Source organism: Chionomys nivalis, chromosome 21 (genome assembly GCF_950005125.1).
Source record: "Chionomys nivalis chromosome 21, mChiNiv1.1, whole genome shotgun sequence".
Taxonomy (NCBI): Eukaryota; Metazoa; Chordata; class Mammalia; order Rodentia; family Cricetidae; genus Chionomys; species Chionomys nivalis.
Window position 1 is genome coordinate 21,538,321 of NC_080106.1, and position 15,240 is coordinate 21,553,560.

Below are 15,240 nucleotides of genomic sequence, written 5' to 3' on the forward strand. Positions count from 1 at the left end.
CTCAGAGATGCTGTCTTGTTTCTTATCCTACTCCAAGACAGCACTGAATCTGGTAAACGGCTGCTTCCAGGTCTGGGTAGGACCAGTGCCTATAGCAGGGCATGTGCAGAAGTGCTGGGAAAGGCCTCCAGAATCTCCCGTGTGAGGAGTCAGTATGGGGGCGTCTGAATGTCTGTGTTAACTGAGATGGAGAAGGGAGGGCCCGTTTAGTCTGAGAAAATCAGAGGAAGACATAAAATCTGGAATTTTTAATCTTGTTTGGGTTTACAATAAAGTTGGTGGATTGACTGCTAATGCTCAGGAGGGTTGGAAGAGACCCCTGGAGAGCAGGCAAAACAGAGGTCTGAGTGGTAGGCTGGCAGGAGGCACAGAGTCTGCCCTTCCTCAGCACCAGGCCCATAACCCCCTGTGGCCCTGACCTTTAGAACAGAGCCCATGGAAGCAACGTGCAGCCGGAAAGAGGCTGCTGCCATCTGTGGGGTACTCGGGCTGCATGTATCCTGGATTGGTTCCGTCCTGAGTCTTAGGAAAGGTTCTAGAGCAGGGGAAGGCAGGAGGCCCTGGGGCTAACACAGGTCTGGAGGCCTGGGCTGGGGCTATGCTGGTGAAGGAGGATGAGCTTCAGGGATAGTAACAGACCTGGCCTCAGAGTGTTAGGGTCAGGTCAGCCCCTCCCACGAAGCGAGACTGGATGCAGGTCACCTGAGGGAGCTGCGCTTGGAAGTGCCTGACAGCTGCCATGTTGATGCCAGGACACATGGCCACATCCAACACTCGAAGCTGCTTGCATGCCTGCCCAATGGCATCCAGAGTTCTGCAAGAAGGCCACGGGATGAGTGTTTGAACCGGCGTAGGACCCAAGTCCAGCCCATGCACTGTGGCCCATGTAAGGCCATCAAACACTCACAGCTCTGTGAGCTGACTGCAGCTGGACAGGTTGAGGTGTTGGAGCCTTGGCCAGAACCTGGCTGCCTGAGCCCATCCCTCATCACTGAGATGGCTGCAGTGACTCAATGCCAAGCGCTCCAGGCTGGGACAGCCCCTAGCCACAGCCACTAAACCCGTGTTTGTGAGCGCTGGCAGCAGGCTCAATGACAACTGCCTCAGCTGAGGGAACTGGAGCACCTGCAAGGACAGGGACACAGGATGGCACTGGGACTCAGAGCCTGGACCCTTCCCGGTTCCTTGCTCTATCAGAAACAGAAGAGAAAGGGACTCCAAGAACAAAATGGGTTGGCCCAATCCCTTGGCACCAGCCCCAATGTCCTCAGCTTATTCACACCTTGGCCAAACTGGCATCTGTCAGCTTGCAGCAGGCTGTGAGATCCAACTCCTGCAGGGCCTGAAGCATGAGCAGGGAGGGGCCTTGTGGGTCAGAATTAGGCTCCTGAGGATCTAGGGCCTGATTTTTCACCTCTTGGTGTAGCTGTGGGAAGAAACTCCCACTTCTTAGGTTCTTCATAAGTTTTGCTAAAGATTCAGGAAGTGCACAGGGCAGCTGAGACCAAGGTCACCTCACCCTCCCTAATTCCAAGGATCTCATACCTGGGAACTTAGCTCAGGCTTCTCACTTGGCTCCTTCAGCCCCAGAAGCCCCCAGTCCTGGAGCTCCTTGCACCAAGCCAGGCGCAGGACTGACAGGTGAATGAGGTAGGTACAGATGGCCTGCATGGTCTGGTTAGTGAGGGCTACACAGGAGGACAAGTCTAGCACCTTGAGGCTTGGGCCCAGTGCTGGAATCATGGAAAGCACTGAGGCATCCTAGCAGGAGGACAAAAAAAAAAAAAGTACCGTTGGGGTCATGAGCAAGGGTCTGAATGAGTGCACCATGGTCCCTGTGTTGGCTGTGAAAGTTTGGAGTGAACAGGGTGGGAGACCCAGAGGAGGCTGCTGAAAGACACAAAGGCCATGACTAGACTATGTGTGGTACAAGGAAGGATGTAGACAGGTATCTCTAAGGCAGCTGCTATGTCTGTGCTGTTGAAAGCATGGGCTGAGGCAACACTGATCACAGCCCACTGGACCAGGACAACTGAACCAATCAGAGGTGCTTCCGATAGATTTTGGACCTGAAGCATTAGGGCTGCCACCACCACGAGAAGCTGGGGGCAGCAGGAGCTAAAAGCAGAGCAGAAAATCTTTGTGTAGATTCAGAGAGAGCTGGGTGGGCATGAGAACACGAGGCCTGGTAGAGACACTAGTGGCCAAGGACCTGTTAGACGGAGTGCTTGCCATGAAATGAGGGTGAGACAGGTTTTAGGTTTGGAATGCTCTTGTCATAGTAAAAGGTTAAAGGGATAACAACCCCCCAGCTGACATTTTTCAGACAGGAATGCCACCCATATGGACAATGCTGAGTTCTGTGAAGGACTTGACTTCAGCTAACAGTTAACCTTACAGCTCCCAAGTGATCCATCCCAAGGCCCCGCCTACTGAATATCTTCTTCAGTGCAATATAAAACATCCTTTTTTTTTATTTTATTTTTTGGTCTTTTTTCCAGATAGGGTTTCTCTGTGTATCCCTGGCGATCCTGGAATTTGCTTTATAGACCAGCCTGGCCTCTAACTCACAGAGACCCGCCTGCCTTTGCCTCCCTCCCGAGTGCTGGGAGTAAAGGCGTGCGCCACCACCTCTACCACGGTTTTCTATCACTCCTTTTCTCTCACTTCCTCCCTCTACAACTCACGTACAGTGTGGGATCACTTCATGAGACAGGCCAGAGAGGGCAGTGAAGTCTTGTTCTGCCATATTATCTAAGTTGTTCTCTTCCAGACCACATCCTAAATGTATTTCTAACGACTATCCTGGGACACAAACCCTGGTTAGCCTGTCCCTGAGGCTATAGGCCCAGCTCCCACAGGTCCCCTGGACAGGAAGGGAGGGAAAGTAACTCACCTTCAGTGAAGAGCAGTAAGCCAGCCTGAGGGAAGTCAGTGCGGGTGGAGCTCTGTGAACTGAGCCTAAGACCTTCGCCAGTTCCCGCCCGCTCACCAGACAGCACTCAGCCATGTCCAGGCTCTGCAGTTTGTGCAGGGCTCCCAGGGCTGTACAACCTGCATCAGTCAGTCGCTGCAGTTTCCTCAGACTCAAGTGCCGCAGGTGTCGCAGGCCTCGACTCACAGCCAAGAGTGCCCCGTCAGTCAGTTCTGAGCAACCACTGAGGTCCAGGGAAGTAAGGCCGGGCTGCTGGCGGCACAGGGTGGCCACGGCCTCTGAGGAGAGGTCTCTACAGCTATGCAAGCTCAGTTCCTCCAGCTGCAGTCCAGTCACTTGGCCCAGGGCTTGTAGGGCCTCAGGTGGCAAGCCAGTACCACTGAGGTCTAGGGCACGCAGCCTACCAGCTCGCTCTTTGACAAACTGGAGCAGGTTGTGGAAGGAAAGCTGGGAGGGAGAGGACGCTTGGGGGTTAATGGAGCCCCAGGTTGGGCCTAACTCAAAGGTAAGATGGCAGTAGGCCAAGGAGAGGCGCTCCAGGCTGGGGAAACAACCGCTGAGATGGTTGAAGCTAAGGTCAGTCAGGTTACGCAGGCTAGCCAGGTTAAGATCACGAAGGCCACTCAATGCCTTCCGAACACACCGTGCTGTCTCAGGCTGAGCCAGCAGAGTGCCTGATGTGAAGAGACTGTTGCAGCCACTGAGGTCAAGGGTGCGCAGGGCTGGGCATCCCAGGATCAAGGCCAAGAAGGATGCCTCTGTGGGGCTGCCCCCTCCCAGGCATAAACTCTCCAGGTGTGGGCCTAAGTGGTAAGCAACAGACTGCAGTACCTGGTGCGAAGCTGGTGAGCCATCTAGGTTGGTCAAACTGATGCATGAGATGCCCCTGAGGCCCAAGCTCTTGATTGCTGAGAGTGAGGCAGAGGACACAGGAATGTTGTACCGCACATTTGTCTATAGGGTAGCAGCAGGCCTGAGGTTAGAGTTCTCAGAGGCTGAAGACAGTCAAGAAAGGCCCTTCTACAGTGAGCACCCATCCCTGGTGTGTGTCATGTCATGTGTAGCCGAGAAGGGTGTAGGCAGAAAGTGGGAGCTGGGAAGAGAAACAGAGTGGGAAGCAGGAAGACGAATCATAATGAGATCTGGAGGGAAGTGACTATCGGGCCAGCAGGAAGGTGAATGAAGAACAATGCCAGATGCCCACAGAGGGGCAAGGATCGAGTGGGGAGTTGGCAAACTGAGCACAGGAGGGTTATGACCTATAGGACACCCAATGATGTCTTCATGGAGTGGGAGAACACAGAATGCCAGATCACAATCTGTTTTGTTGTTGTTGTTTTGTTTTTTGAGACAGGGTTTCTCTGTAGCTTTGGAGCCTTCCCATAACTTGCTCTGTAGACCATGTTGGCCCTCGAACTCCCAGAGATCCGCCTGCCTCTGCCTCCCGAGTGCTGGGACTAAAGGCGTGCGCCACCACCTCCCAGCTGCAATGTCAGGTCTTAAGATCTGCAGACCCAGTCGGGATCTCGGCACTAGTTAAGCAGTCGGCCGCCCGGCTTCCTAGAGAGGGTATAAACAGCACTGCGAGGGCGGGAAGGAAGGAATGAAGCAGGTGTCACTCAGTTTCTTGTGATCCAGGTACCAGAGGTCTGGAATAAACACCAAGGTCTAGTCCCCTGGGAGCCTGAGTGCCTCAGCACACAAATATTGGCAAAAACAATTGTGTGAGCAGAGGTGTGTGCACATACATGCGCATGCACGTGTATTCCAACATGTGTGGCTGCCTGCAACATCTGTATCACATCGCTGCAGGCTGCAGGAGCTAATATAAATCCCAGAGAAGCCAAGGAACTTAAGCTGGGCTTGCTTGGCAGAGAAAGAGCAGTTCTTGGTTGGAGTAGGGGTGCAACCCAGGAGTCAAGCTCAGGTTTAAGCCGGGCAGTGGTGGCGCACACCTTTAATCCCAGCACTGAGGGAGACAGAGGCAGGCGGATCTCCATGAGTTCGAGGCAAGCCTGATCTACAGAGGGAGTTCCAGGACAGGCTGAGATACACAGAGAAACTCTGTCTCAGGGGAAAAAAGAATGTAGCAATATGATGGCTTTGGCAGCATATTGGGAAAACCCAACTAAGGGAAATATTTTCATAGAACCTTCCCTGCTCTCATGCCAAAAGGAGTTAAAGGAGAAGTCAATACAATCTGTATGGAATAGACCTGTAGGGGGGAAGGGGACACCTGCACTTCCAACATCCTATCCACTAGATCAGGGATGCAGCTCAGGGCTTATCTAGCACGTGTGAAGCCGATTTAGAGCTTCAGAAAAAAATCCACCTAGTCCTTTCCCTACCTGTTGCCTAGGTAGCAGGAACATGGTTCTTTAAGAAGCCTTTAGCTTTATCATCAACAGGGCTCTGATGCAGGAAAGCTAGTAAGTTCTGGAAAACATCTTTGTCAGCAACAACAAAAATACCACTTTCCTCTGTCTGACTCCGTCAGAATAGCACCGACAGGACACGGAAAGGCAGCACCAACACAGGCAAACTCTAGCAGCACTATCCTCCAAGCCAGCACGCAACCCGTCCCTAGGCACGGGGAACAGACTGGCTTCTTCCTCAGCAGAAATGCCCCCCATGACTGTCGTGGTGGGAAGGATAGGTAAGAAGCAAGAACTGGGGAGCTGAGAATGTAGCTCAATTGGTAGAATAGTTGGCTGTCTAGCACAAAGCCCTGGGTTCGACACATGGCATTTCAGAAGCCAGTATTTGAGGGGTAGAATCAGGGAGATCAGTTCTAGGTCATTGTTTGCTTGAGACTAGGCTGGGCTACATGAAACCCTGTCTCAAAGAAAAGGAGCAAATAGGGACCACCTCATGTTCTCTCTCACAGGAATCCCTGTGATCCCTTTCCTGATCTCGCTTTGAGACTGTGGTTGTTCCCTGCTCCCCACAAGAGGAGGTTCCCTTCAGATACCCTTGCTAGAGGGTAGTGGAGACTCCTGAGGGTCTGTCTGGGATTTAAGGAGAGCTGGGGGATGATCCCAGTGTGAAGGGCTGGGAAAAGAGATGAAAAGGTCTGACAAGGAAGACTACAGAAGGAAAAGCGAAAGCAGCCTCCAGCCACTGAGAAGCCCGTGCACCATGTGGATCAGTCTGAATAAACTAGAGCTGGAGCTAGGAGCAGCTCAGTTGCCCAGGCAGCGCCCGCCCCCACCACTCATGCAGCTTAGGAGCCTGAGAGCCACAGAGCCTCTGTGCTAACAGCTACAAGCACGAAGGAGCTTAGCTGCCTTCCCTTTCTGGGAGCTTGAGCAGCCAGGAATGTTCTTCCATTTCCAATCACCTCTCTGTGAACAAGGTAGACAAACAGTCAAGAGAATGTGCTGACAATCACCCTAGGGTACAGTCCACAGTTGGCAGCCACAAGACAGACAGGCAGGGTCTGGCCCAGAGACTTTCCAGCTACTGGGGCAGATACTTGAGACCATACCTGGCCCCTGCTGTCTCAGGCTGTTCCTGAAGCTGCTGTGGCAGGAGATGACCTTGAACTTCTGATTAGTTTCCACCTCCCAAATGCACGGATTACAGGCCTGCATCACTACTATTAGTTTTATGTAATACTGGGAATCAAGCCCAGGGCTGAGTATAGGCTAGGCAAGTACTCAACTGAGTCACATCCCCAGTGACCCCTGACCACTGTTAACCATGCCAGGAAGCCTTGAGCCCTTTACACAATGGTCAACCTGCTCCTGAGGTCAGCTGGATGTAACTGCAAGGCCAAAGGGCAGCCTTTGAAAAAAAATTTTTTTAATGTAAGTAAAGAATGCTTACTCTTTTGAGGGACAGGTGCAAGGAGGGCTCCTACATTCTGGACTTTGGCCTTTTCCAGGCCCTAAGAAACTGCTTTTGGAGGCTTGAGGGAGGACTGGAAGGTACCTGCTCCAGCTTCAGCCACTCCACCCACAGATGGCCAAGGAAGCCCTTGCTCTCCTTTCCCCATGCTGGCATCTTATGAGCAGCTGCCGTCACTCTAAGTGTGCCTTGACTATGGGAGATCAGCACCTAGTGCAGCCTCACAGTCAGATGTCAGGCTTGTGCACAGACTTGGAGAGCCGTCTGGGAGAGAACTGCTTCCCTCTGCTTAGAACAGGGATCCAAAAACTAAGGTACTCGTTTTCCTTTCCAAAAACTGCAGTGAAATACAACTCTGGTGCTCAGCGGTCCTGCTCGCTGGAGACAGTTAAATACTTTGGACAGGACGAAAGCAGTGGGAAGAATCGGAACTGCTCCACAGTGACCAATCCAATGGTGGCCACCTAGGACTTCCAGGATACCAGGAAAAACATGGAGCATGTGGGGGCACTGCCTTTTCATACTCCATTATTTGGGATACACTAGGATTACATGAACAAAATGGGGAGGACAAGAAGAAGTCGAAGTCACATTATCCAGGTATCCTAGCCTGGCTTGGAAGACTTAGTTCCAGCTTTGCCTTAGTTGACTGCTATCTTCCATAGTATCAGTGGCTGGTGACGCTGCCTCCTGCTCCATCTGCCTACATCTGAGCCTAGAGGACAGGCTCTCGACACTACTCTCTGGGGTATAATAATGGTGAAGTAGGGACAGGACCCTAGATGTCTGTGCACCTATAGCTTTGCCTTCCAAGGCTCTCAGTCTAGAGGGGTCTCTTGTCAGTGTGATCTGGAGCTCCCAGTTAGCTGCGGCAGTGCCAGCCCCACAATAGTGGCCTCTAAGATCTCAGCCACAGATCCGAGCCCCCTCTTCCTTCCCTCCTCGCTCTTCTCATCCCATCTCACCTGTACTCAGGAGCCTGACCACCCTCCTCCATCCTCTTCTTGGTGGTCTCTATGAGACTGCTCTCTCCTCAAGGTTTGTAGTCTTCCTCCCTCATGCTGCTGTGCCCACTCTTCTTGCCCAGCCAGATAACAAAACCAGCTGCCTACTTGTAGTCTGAGCTGGAGATAACAGCACACTCCTGAAGAAGCCATGGCCTGCCCTATACTGCATTCTCCCTGTCTCCCTTCTCCCTTCACTGAGCCTGCTGCAGAAGCTTCTCTGCTCCTAGCCGTTTTAGAAATGGCCTGTCCTTTTTTTTTCTTTTTTGGTGCACACCTTTAATAGCAGCACTTGAGAGAGGCAGAGACAGGCAGATCTCTGTGAGTTCAAGGCCAGCCTGGTCTACAGAGTGAGTTCCAGGACAGCCAGGGCTGTTGTTACACAAAATAAACCATCTTGAAAAAAAAATAAAAAAAGAAATGGCCTGTCCTGCTTCAAAAAGCAACCGAAGCCATCAACTGGGAAATACCTTCCTGTTTGCTAACTGGCTCCTGGTAGAACCCTACCCCTGACTCCTAGCCTTTGGGTTCAGACAGTCCTTTCTTCTGGCTTGCTGAGCTGTCCCTACCTCATCTCATGGGACTCCAGCTCTTTTTGTCTTTATATTGGTCCTTCCATTTTGGGGGAAAGGGTCTGGCTATGCAGTTCAATCCAGCTTCAAATTCATTATGTAACCCAAGGTGGCCTTGTGATCACAGCAATCCTCCTGCTTCAGTCTCCTGAGTGCTACAGTACTTTTTCCTCTCTCCTTTTTCTCTTTTCAGTTTCCCCCTGGGAAGTATGAGGAAACACTGTCAGGCTACTCAGTTACCTTTGACCTTATCTGTTTACTCCTTCCTGCCAGAATCACTCAGGCCTGGTCGCAGCTCCCCTCCAGCAAGTCACTACCACGTGGGGGCTTCTCTCCGGCCTCTCACAGCCTCCTCTTTCCCATGCTGCCTGCCAGGGAAGGGCGTTAGCTATCAACCTTGTCTTACTTTTAATGTGCTCCTGGCTCTCCTCTTGCCTTTTAGCCTGCTTTTCACCGTCTCTCTGGAGTCATCGAAAGACAGACCCAGACCACATGAGTAGTTTCTCCCTGCCTTCTCTGCCTAACAACACATACACATGCACAGCCTTTGTCCTCTTCCCTGCGCTCTGTCACACTGGACCATCCTGTGGGGCAATACAGCTTCCCTTTCCTTTCTTTGGTAGATAGACATGTGGTGTATGAGTGTGGGGTAAGGCTGTGTGTGGAACCCGGGGGAGGACATTAGATGTCCTGCCCTATCCCTCTTTGCCTTATTGTCCGGAGACAGGGGCTCTCACTGAACCTAGAGCTGGGCTAGCAGGCAGCAAGCCCCACCAATTCTTCTGTCCGCACTGGGACAACAGGAGAGGCTGTGTAGGGGCACTCTTAACCCACTCTCCTGAGTCATCTCTCCCGGCCTATATTCTTCTCTTTTTGTTTTATGAAACAGAATCTCGCCCAGGTAGAACTCTAACTTGCAATTTTTCTGCTTGAGTTTACCAAGGCCTGAGATTACAGACATGTGCCACCATGCCCAGCCCCCCCTCCTTTCTGATCCATATTATTTTCCTCAACCAGACACTGGAGATCAACTGCTTCATGGACCTCTCTAGAAACCCTGATGCAAGATGTCCAGTTCTGAACCCACATCTACCCCCACATCTGCTTGGCTCCTAAACCGTGACCACCCTTGTTCCAGCTACCCTCACTCTTACCCACAGTGCCCCTTGAGATACTGAGAGGTATCCCAGCCGGGCGTGGTAATGCACCTTGAACTCCTTACCTTCCTGTCTCTCCCTCCCAGTGCTGGGACTGCAGGCATGAGCCACCACATTCAACAGGAGAGCATACATTATGAGCACCGTTTGTTCTTTACTCTGCTCGTCTCTATGGCATTTTATGTCATTACTCATGCACAGGGCGTTTAAAATGCTCTCCAGTCCTGCTCCGCGGTTCTTCTGTTCATTACACCTTGCCCTGGGGTGCAGTTACTCAGATTTGGGGCTTTATTTCCATCCATGTTTTTTTCTCCAGTTCTGGGGATCAAACCCAGGGCATTATACATTCTAGTCAAGTTCTCTACCACTGAGCTACACTCCTGCCCTACTCACTCTTTACTTATACCAGAGCCTATATTAATTACCCATACCTTTCTCTTGAATTTCTCACACAGATATTCATTGATCAACTGAGTCTTGATCTGGCTATCTCACACTCTAAATTTTTCAACAAGTCCAAAATGAAGTTCTTTCAGACATTAAAATTCATGACAGCAGATCAATAATCCAGCAACAGGCTCTACTTACACATGTACACTTAATATGTACCAGAGGAGGTCTCCAACCTGACAGGGAAAATTAGATGGGAATGATGTAGGAGCCATTTGAAAACCAAACAGATCAGCTTCACACTTTATCATACAAATTACAATAAGTTTCATGAATAAAACACAATTCTCACCAATAAAAGGTAAAGCCAATCCAGATGTGGTGGCTCATGTCTGTAATCTAAGCCTCAGAAGGCTGAGGCTGGTGGCTCATAGCTAACCTGCGCTACACTGTAAGACCCTATCCAAAGAAAGTAAACTTAAAAAAAAGAAAACAAAACAAAACATTAAAACCATAACAGAAATAATTTATTTTTGTTGAGCCAATCACTACTCTAGAATAAAAATATGAGCATGCATTGATGAAATCTCTGGTGGGCAAGGGATCTTTAAAAAACCATTGAAGAAAAAGAAAATAATCAACAACATAGAAGTTTAATTTCTATATCTCATAAATAAAACAGTTATCTACAAATAAAATGAAAGAGCAAACATATCAGAAATATATTTTGACAAATATATAAAGAATTAATCTTTACATAAAAAATTCATAAAAATGGGCAAGTAACCCTACCAGTTAAGTATATAAAGAACAAAATTGCTAACAAGGAAAAGGAAAAAATTAATCTCACTGATAATTAAATCAAAATCAACACAAGACTGGTTGGGTCGCCTCCAATACTCAGTCTCACAGCTTGAACACAACAGTAACCGGGAGAAAGCCTGAGCTCTGCTACCTGCACATCTACCACCCTGCAACCCTGACCACAGTCTAGTCTCCTCTCCTACCATATCCCCACATAAAACTCAACCCTGACCACAGTCTAGTCTCCTCTCCTACCATATCCCCACATAAAACTCAACCCTGACCACGGTCTATTCTCCTCTCCTACCATATCCCACATAAAACTCAACCCTGACCACAGTCTAGTCTCCTCTCCTACCATATCCCCACATAAAACTCAACCCTGACCACGGTCTATTCTCCTCTCCTACCATATCCCACATACAACTCAACCCTGACCACGGTCTAGTCTCCTCTCCCACCATATCCTCACATAAAACTCAATCTAGTTATTTGGAATTTGTGTGATTGTTGCGTGAACTCCACACTTTGATGCCAGTTCTAGAAGACCAACATGTATTGTCCTCCTGTTCTCGCAGGCCTTTCCTGATGCACCTGGATAAAATCTCACTGGTGTGCCCTTGTCTTTGTTCCCCTTTTCATTGAGTGCTAAGGTTCTGAACAAACAGTACCACAATCATTCATGCTATCTTTTTCCTTTATTGGACAATATGCTCCTTAGGGAGACTAGGTTTTATTCACCTATACAGCCCAAGCTCTGTACCCCAAGGCTAGTATGTATTAATGTATAAGTATATATGGATGGATGGATGGATGGATGGATGGATGGATGGATGGATGGATGGATGGTACAGAAGCAGGGCCACAAGCAAGTTGAAGTGAGGGAAAATTCAGAATGAGCCAAGTGAGGTGGGTACCTTACCTCCCGAAGGGCATTCTGGGCTGCACAGTACCAAGCCCGATTCACGAGGGAGGCCTCTTTCTGATCTGACAGAGGTAGGAAGCTCAGGATATATGTGAGCATCTGGGGGGAAAAGATAAGGTACTTGAGGGCTGTTAGAACTGGAAGGCCTTTAGAACCCAAGGGCAGCTGGGCGGTGGTGGCGCACGCCTTTAATCCCAGCACTTGGGAGGCAGAGGCAGGCGGAGCTCTGTGAGTTCGAGGCCAGCCTGGTCTACAAGAGCTAGTTCCAGGACAGGCTCCAAAACCACAGAGAAACCCTGTCTCGAAAAACCAAAAAAAGCCCGGGCGGGCCGGGCGGTGGTGGTGCACGCCTTTAATCCCAGCACTTGGGAGGCAGAGGCAGGCGGATCTCTGTGAGTTCGAGACCAGCCTGGTCTACAGAGCTAGTTCCAGGACAGGCTCCAAAACCACAGAGAAACCCTGTCTTGAAAAACCAAAAAAAAAAAAAAAAAGCCCGGGCGGTGGTGGTGCACGCCTTTAATCCCAGCATCTGGGAGGCAGAGGCAGGCGGATCTCTGTGAGTTCGAGGCCAGCCTGGTCTACAAGAGCTAGTTCCAGGCTCCATAGCTACAGAGAAACCCTGTCTCAAAAAACCACACACACACACACACACAAAAAAAAGAACCCAAGGGCGTCAGAGTGCTAGCTTCTAGTCCAGCTTGGACCCAAAGCTTCAGGAGATGTTGACTTCCCTTCTCCAGCCTCCAGGAAGATCTCATGAGAATGAACCTAACATGAGCCACTTCCAAGTTCAGGTTTGTACTAAGTACGAAGAATAAGAATTCATGCCCAGTTTGGTAGAAACAGACTGGGCACTGGGGCCAGACAAACTTAGTACAGTTTCCACTTGGCTAGCTGACTCCTTGAGCCTTGTTTTGCCTGTGAAATGGCAAATGCGCTGAGATTTAAATAGGTTCTTGTGAGAAGTTACAAAACACAGCACTTTCCATAGATCTAGAACATTAGTCAAATCCTACTCCCCCCCCCTTTTTTTTTTTCATTTAGACAGGGTTTCACTATGTATCCTAGGCTGTCCTGGAACTCACTATGTACCCAGCCTGGTTTATACCTGGCACAGCCTCCTCCTGCCTTAGTAGAGTTATATCCCATGTGATAGAAATGTGATGTCAGTCATGATGCATGGCCCTGGGACCCCTATTCTTCCCCCATCTTCTTTATTATCAGCTAGTTTTCTCAGCTAGCTGTTAAGGTAGGACAATACTGCAAGTTTTGGAGACTCTACTCTTCCCTCCAACTATGATCTGTGAGTATGTAAGTGGTAAGGTTGGTGGCTGGAGCTGGAGGTTAAGGAAGAGGTCACTTGGGAGGCCAGGAACAACTTTCTCTTAACTGTCCTTTTCTCTTAGGAACTTTCCTCCTCAAGGACTACGGCCATGTTTGCTAAGCCTTTACCATGCTAGCTGCCCTATTTCTGGATTCTCCACGACTCCCAAAGTTCAATCTTTCGATTTATGTTTACTTATACAAGAACAGTCAACTATTTAATGGTTTTACGTTGTCAGGCTAACCAAGCATTGGTCTCGTACCAACTGTCTACAGGGTCCAACACTCAAAGAGTTCTCAACCTTAATCTCAACCCCAATTGTTATTTTTTGCCCTCGGTCCAACTTTACTCTTTACTGCAGCCTAAACTCCCAATCTGAGGCCCTGAGTGACACCTGGACTGATGGTCTTCTATTCTTTACTCTTAAAACTGAAGTTTCAGACAAGGCTAACCCAGATTCATCAAATCCTAGCTCCACTACTTTCCGCTGAGTAACTCCAAAGGACACGACTTCTCTGAGCATCAGTTTCTATATGTATGAAATGAAGACATTTAAAAATAATCTAGATCAGCCTTATGGGGACTAGATGGTCCATAAGTGGTTGCCAGGTGGCTGCTATTAACCCTTCAACCTTAGCAACTTCACCATCTTACTAGCTCCAAAAGTTATCCCCCTAGACCTAGATTCCTTGTACAGCCTCCTCGTTTCTACATCCATTCTTGTTAATCCGTGCTACACAGTCACAGAGTTAATTTCCCAAAAGCTTGTTTCCACTTTCACTACCCCTTCTGGGTTTCCCTGCTCCTGGTTCAACACTGCCAGGCCTCCATGCCAGGATGGTCTGCTGGTCCCAGAACACCCCCAGTCCATCCTCCCTACCCAGAGCAAGTCTATTTTCTTTTCCTCATGTGAGGCTCTTTCTGGGAAGTCCTTCCGAAGTGACTTGGCTAGCCCATTGTGCTCTCTCCTCTTTTCAGAGGCTAAGTCCATAGGCAGTACTCCGCCAGTATTTACTGGGTTAAAGATGAGAGTTCTTTACCTCTGCTTTCACCAAAGGTTTGCTCAGGGAAGGGGTGGGGGATGAAGCAGATTGTTATTGTGAGGAGAATGACTAGGACCAGAGAGGAGAGGCATGAGAAGAGTGTTGATGGGACTGGACTGACCAAGTCCCCATTCTTAGGGGACTAGGAGGGAAGACTGGGCTACCAGAGCGGCTGACCTATCTTCTGTGAAGATCAACCCTGGGAGCAAAGTCCAAAGGATACGTGTCTTCAAGGGGAGGGTCATAATTCATTACGCTGAGAAAGGAGTAGCCTCTCTAGTATTAAAGGAGGTAGAGATAAGGGTGGAGTGGCCACCCCACAAGCCCACCCCAAGGGACTACTACTGGTCACCCATGGGATATACAGGGATGAATGGATAACCTCTGGGACCAAAAGGGAATAGGATGTCATTGCAGGCTCTACTCCTGCTAAGGAGAGGGCGCATTCTAGGACTCATGGAAAAGTGACCTGACTTTCTTGGATAATGGGAGGGGGCTGTCAATCCCCAGGGCAAAAGAGATAGAGAAGCCATTTCTAAAAAGGCACAAGACACATAAGCCTGTACCTGCATCTTCTTGCCAATGAGAGCAGAGCAGTCTTGCCCCTGGCTAACGGAACAAACATCCCATGGAGTGAAAAATACAGGGGCAGCCATCACTAGGACGAGGAGTAGGCATGTCTTAGATTAACGACCTCGGCGACTGTCCCCAGAATTGATGGGGAGGGTGCAGTCTATTTCCAACTGCGAGGACGACGGGGGAGGGGCAGAGGAAATGGAGCGACCATTCCAAGGGGCCAACCGGGATAAAACTGATTACCCTTCAGGGATGGTGGAGCGGACATCTTCTAGAACTGAGGGGGAGGGGACGGCCATCTCAAGGAAAGGAGACGGGTAGAGAGTCTGTCCCCTGAGGTGACAGAGCAGCCATCTTCTGAGGTCAGTGGGGAAGGAGAGGATGGTATCCCAACCGAAGGGATCGAAGTGGCCCCAATGCGGGCTGTTACCCAGAGTTTGCAGGTCCTGGGATCCGCCGGGCGGCTCGTTTCCGCCTGGCGGGAGGTGCCGGGTGAACTGTCAGACAGCCCTTCCCCAAAGCTCCGGACCCCGAAGGCGGGGACCCAGGCCTGAGGACCGCTTCCTCTCACCTCCAGGGGCAGTGAGTCCGCCATCGCATCTCTGCCGTCTCCGCCCCCGCGCACAGCTTTCTGGGAAGTGTAGTTCCCTCGCTTCTGGGG

The 15,240-nt window shown here is 50.1% G+C and overlaps 1 protein-coding gene across 1 annotated transcript; it reads right to left on the reverse strand.

The window, feature by feature from the left end:
• Positions 1-264: 264 nt before the first annotated feature.
• On the reverse strand, positions 265-15,192 carry LOC130863643 (F-box/LRR-repeat protein 20-like). Its single transcript, XM_057753811.1, has 7 exons — positions 15,151-15,192; positions 11,634-11,735; positions 2,897-3,889; positions 1,546-1,761; positions 1,283-1,426; positions 908-1,125; positions 265-814 (listed from the first exon to the last, which is right to left on the reverse strand). The coding sequence occupies exons 1-7, from the start codon at positions 15,172-15,174 to the stop codon at positions 646-648; spliced, it is 1,866 nt and encodes a 621-aa protein (XP_057609794.1). The 5' UTR covers positions 15,175-15,192; the 3' UTR covers positions 265-645.
• Positions 15,193-15,240: the final 48 nt, after the last annotated feature.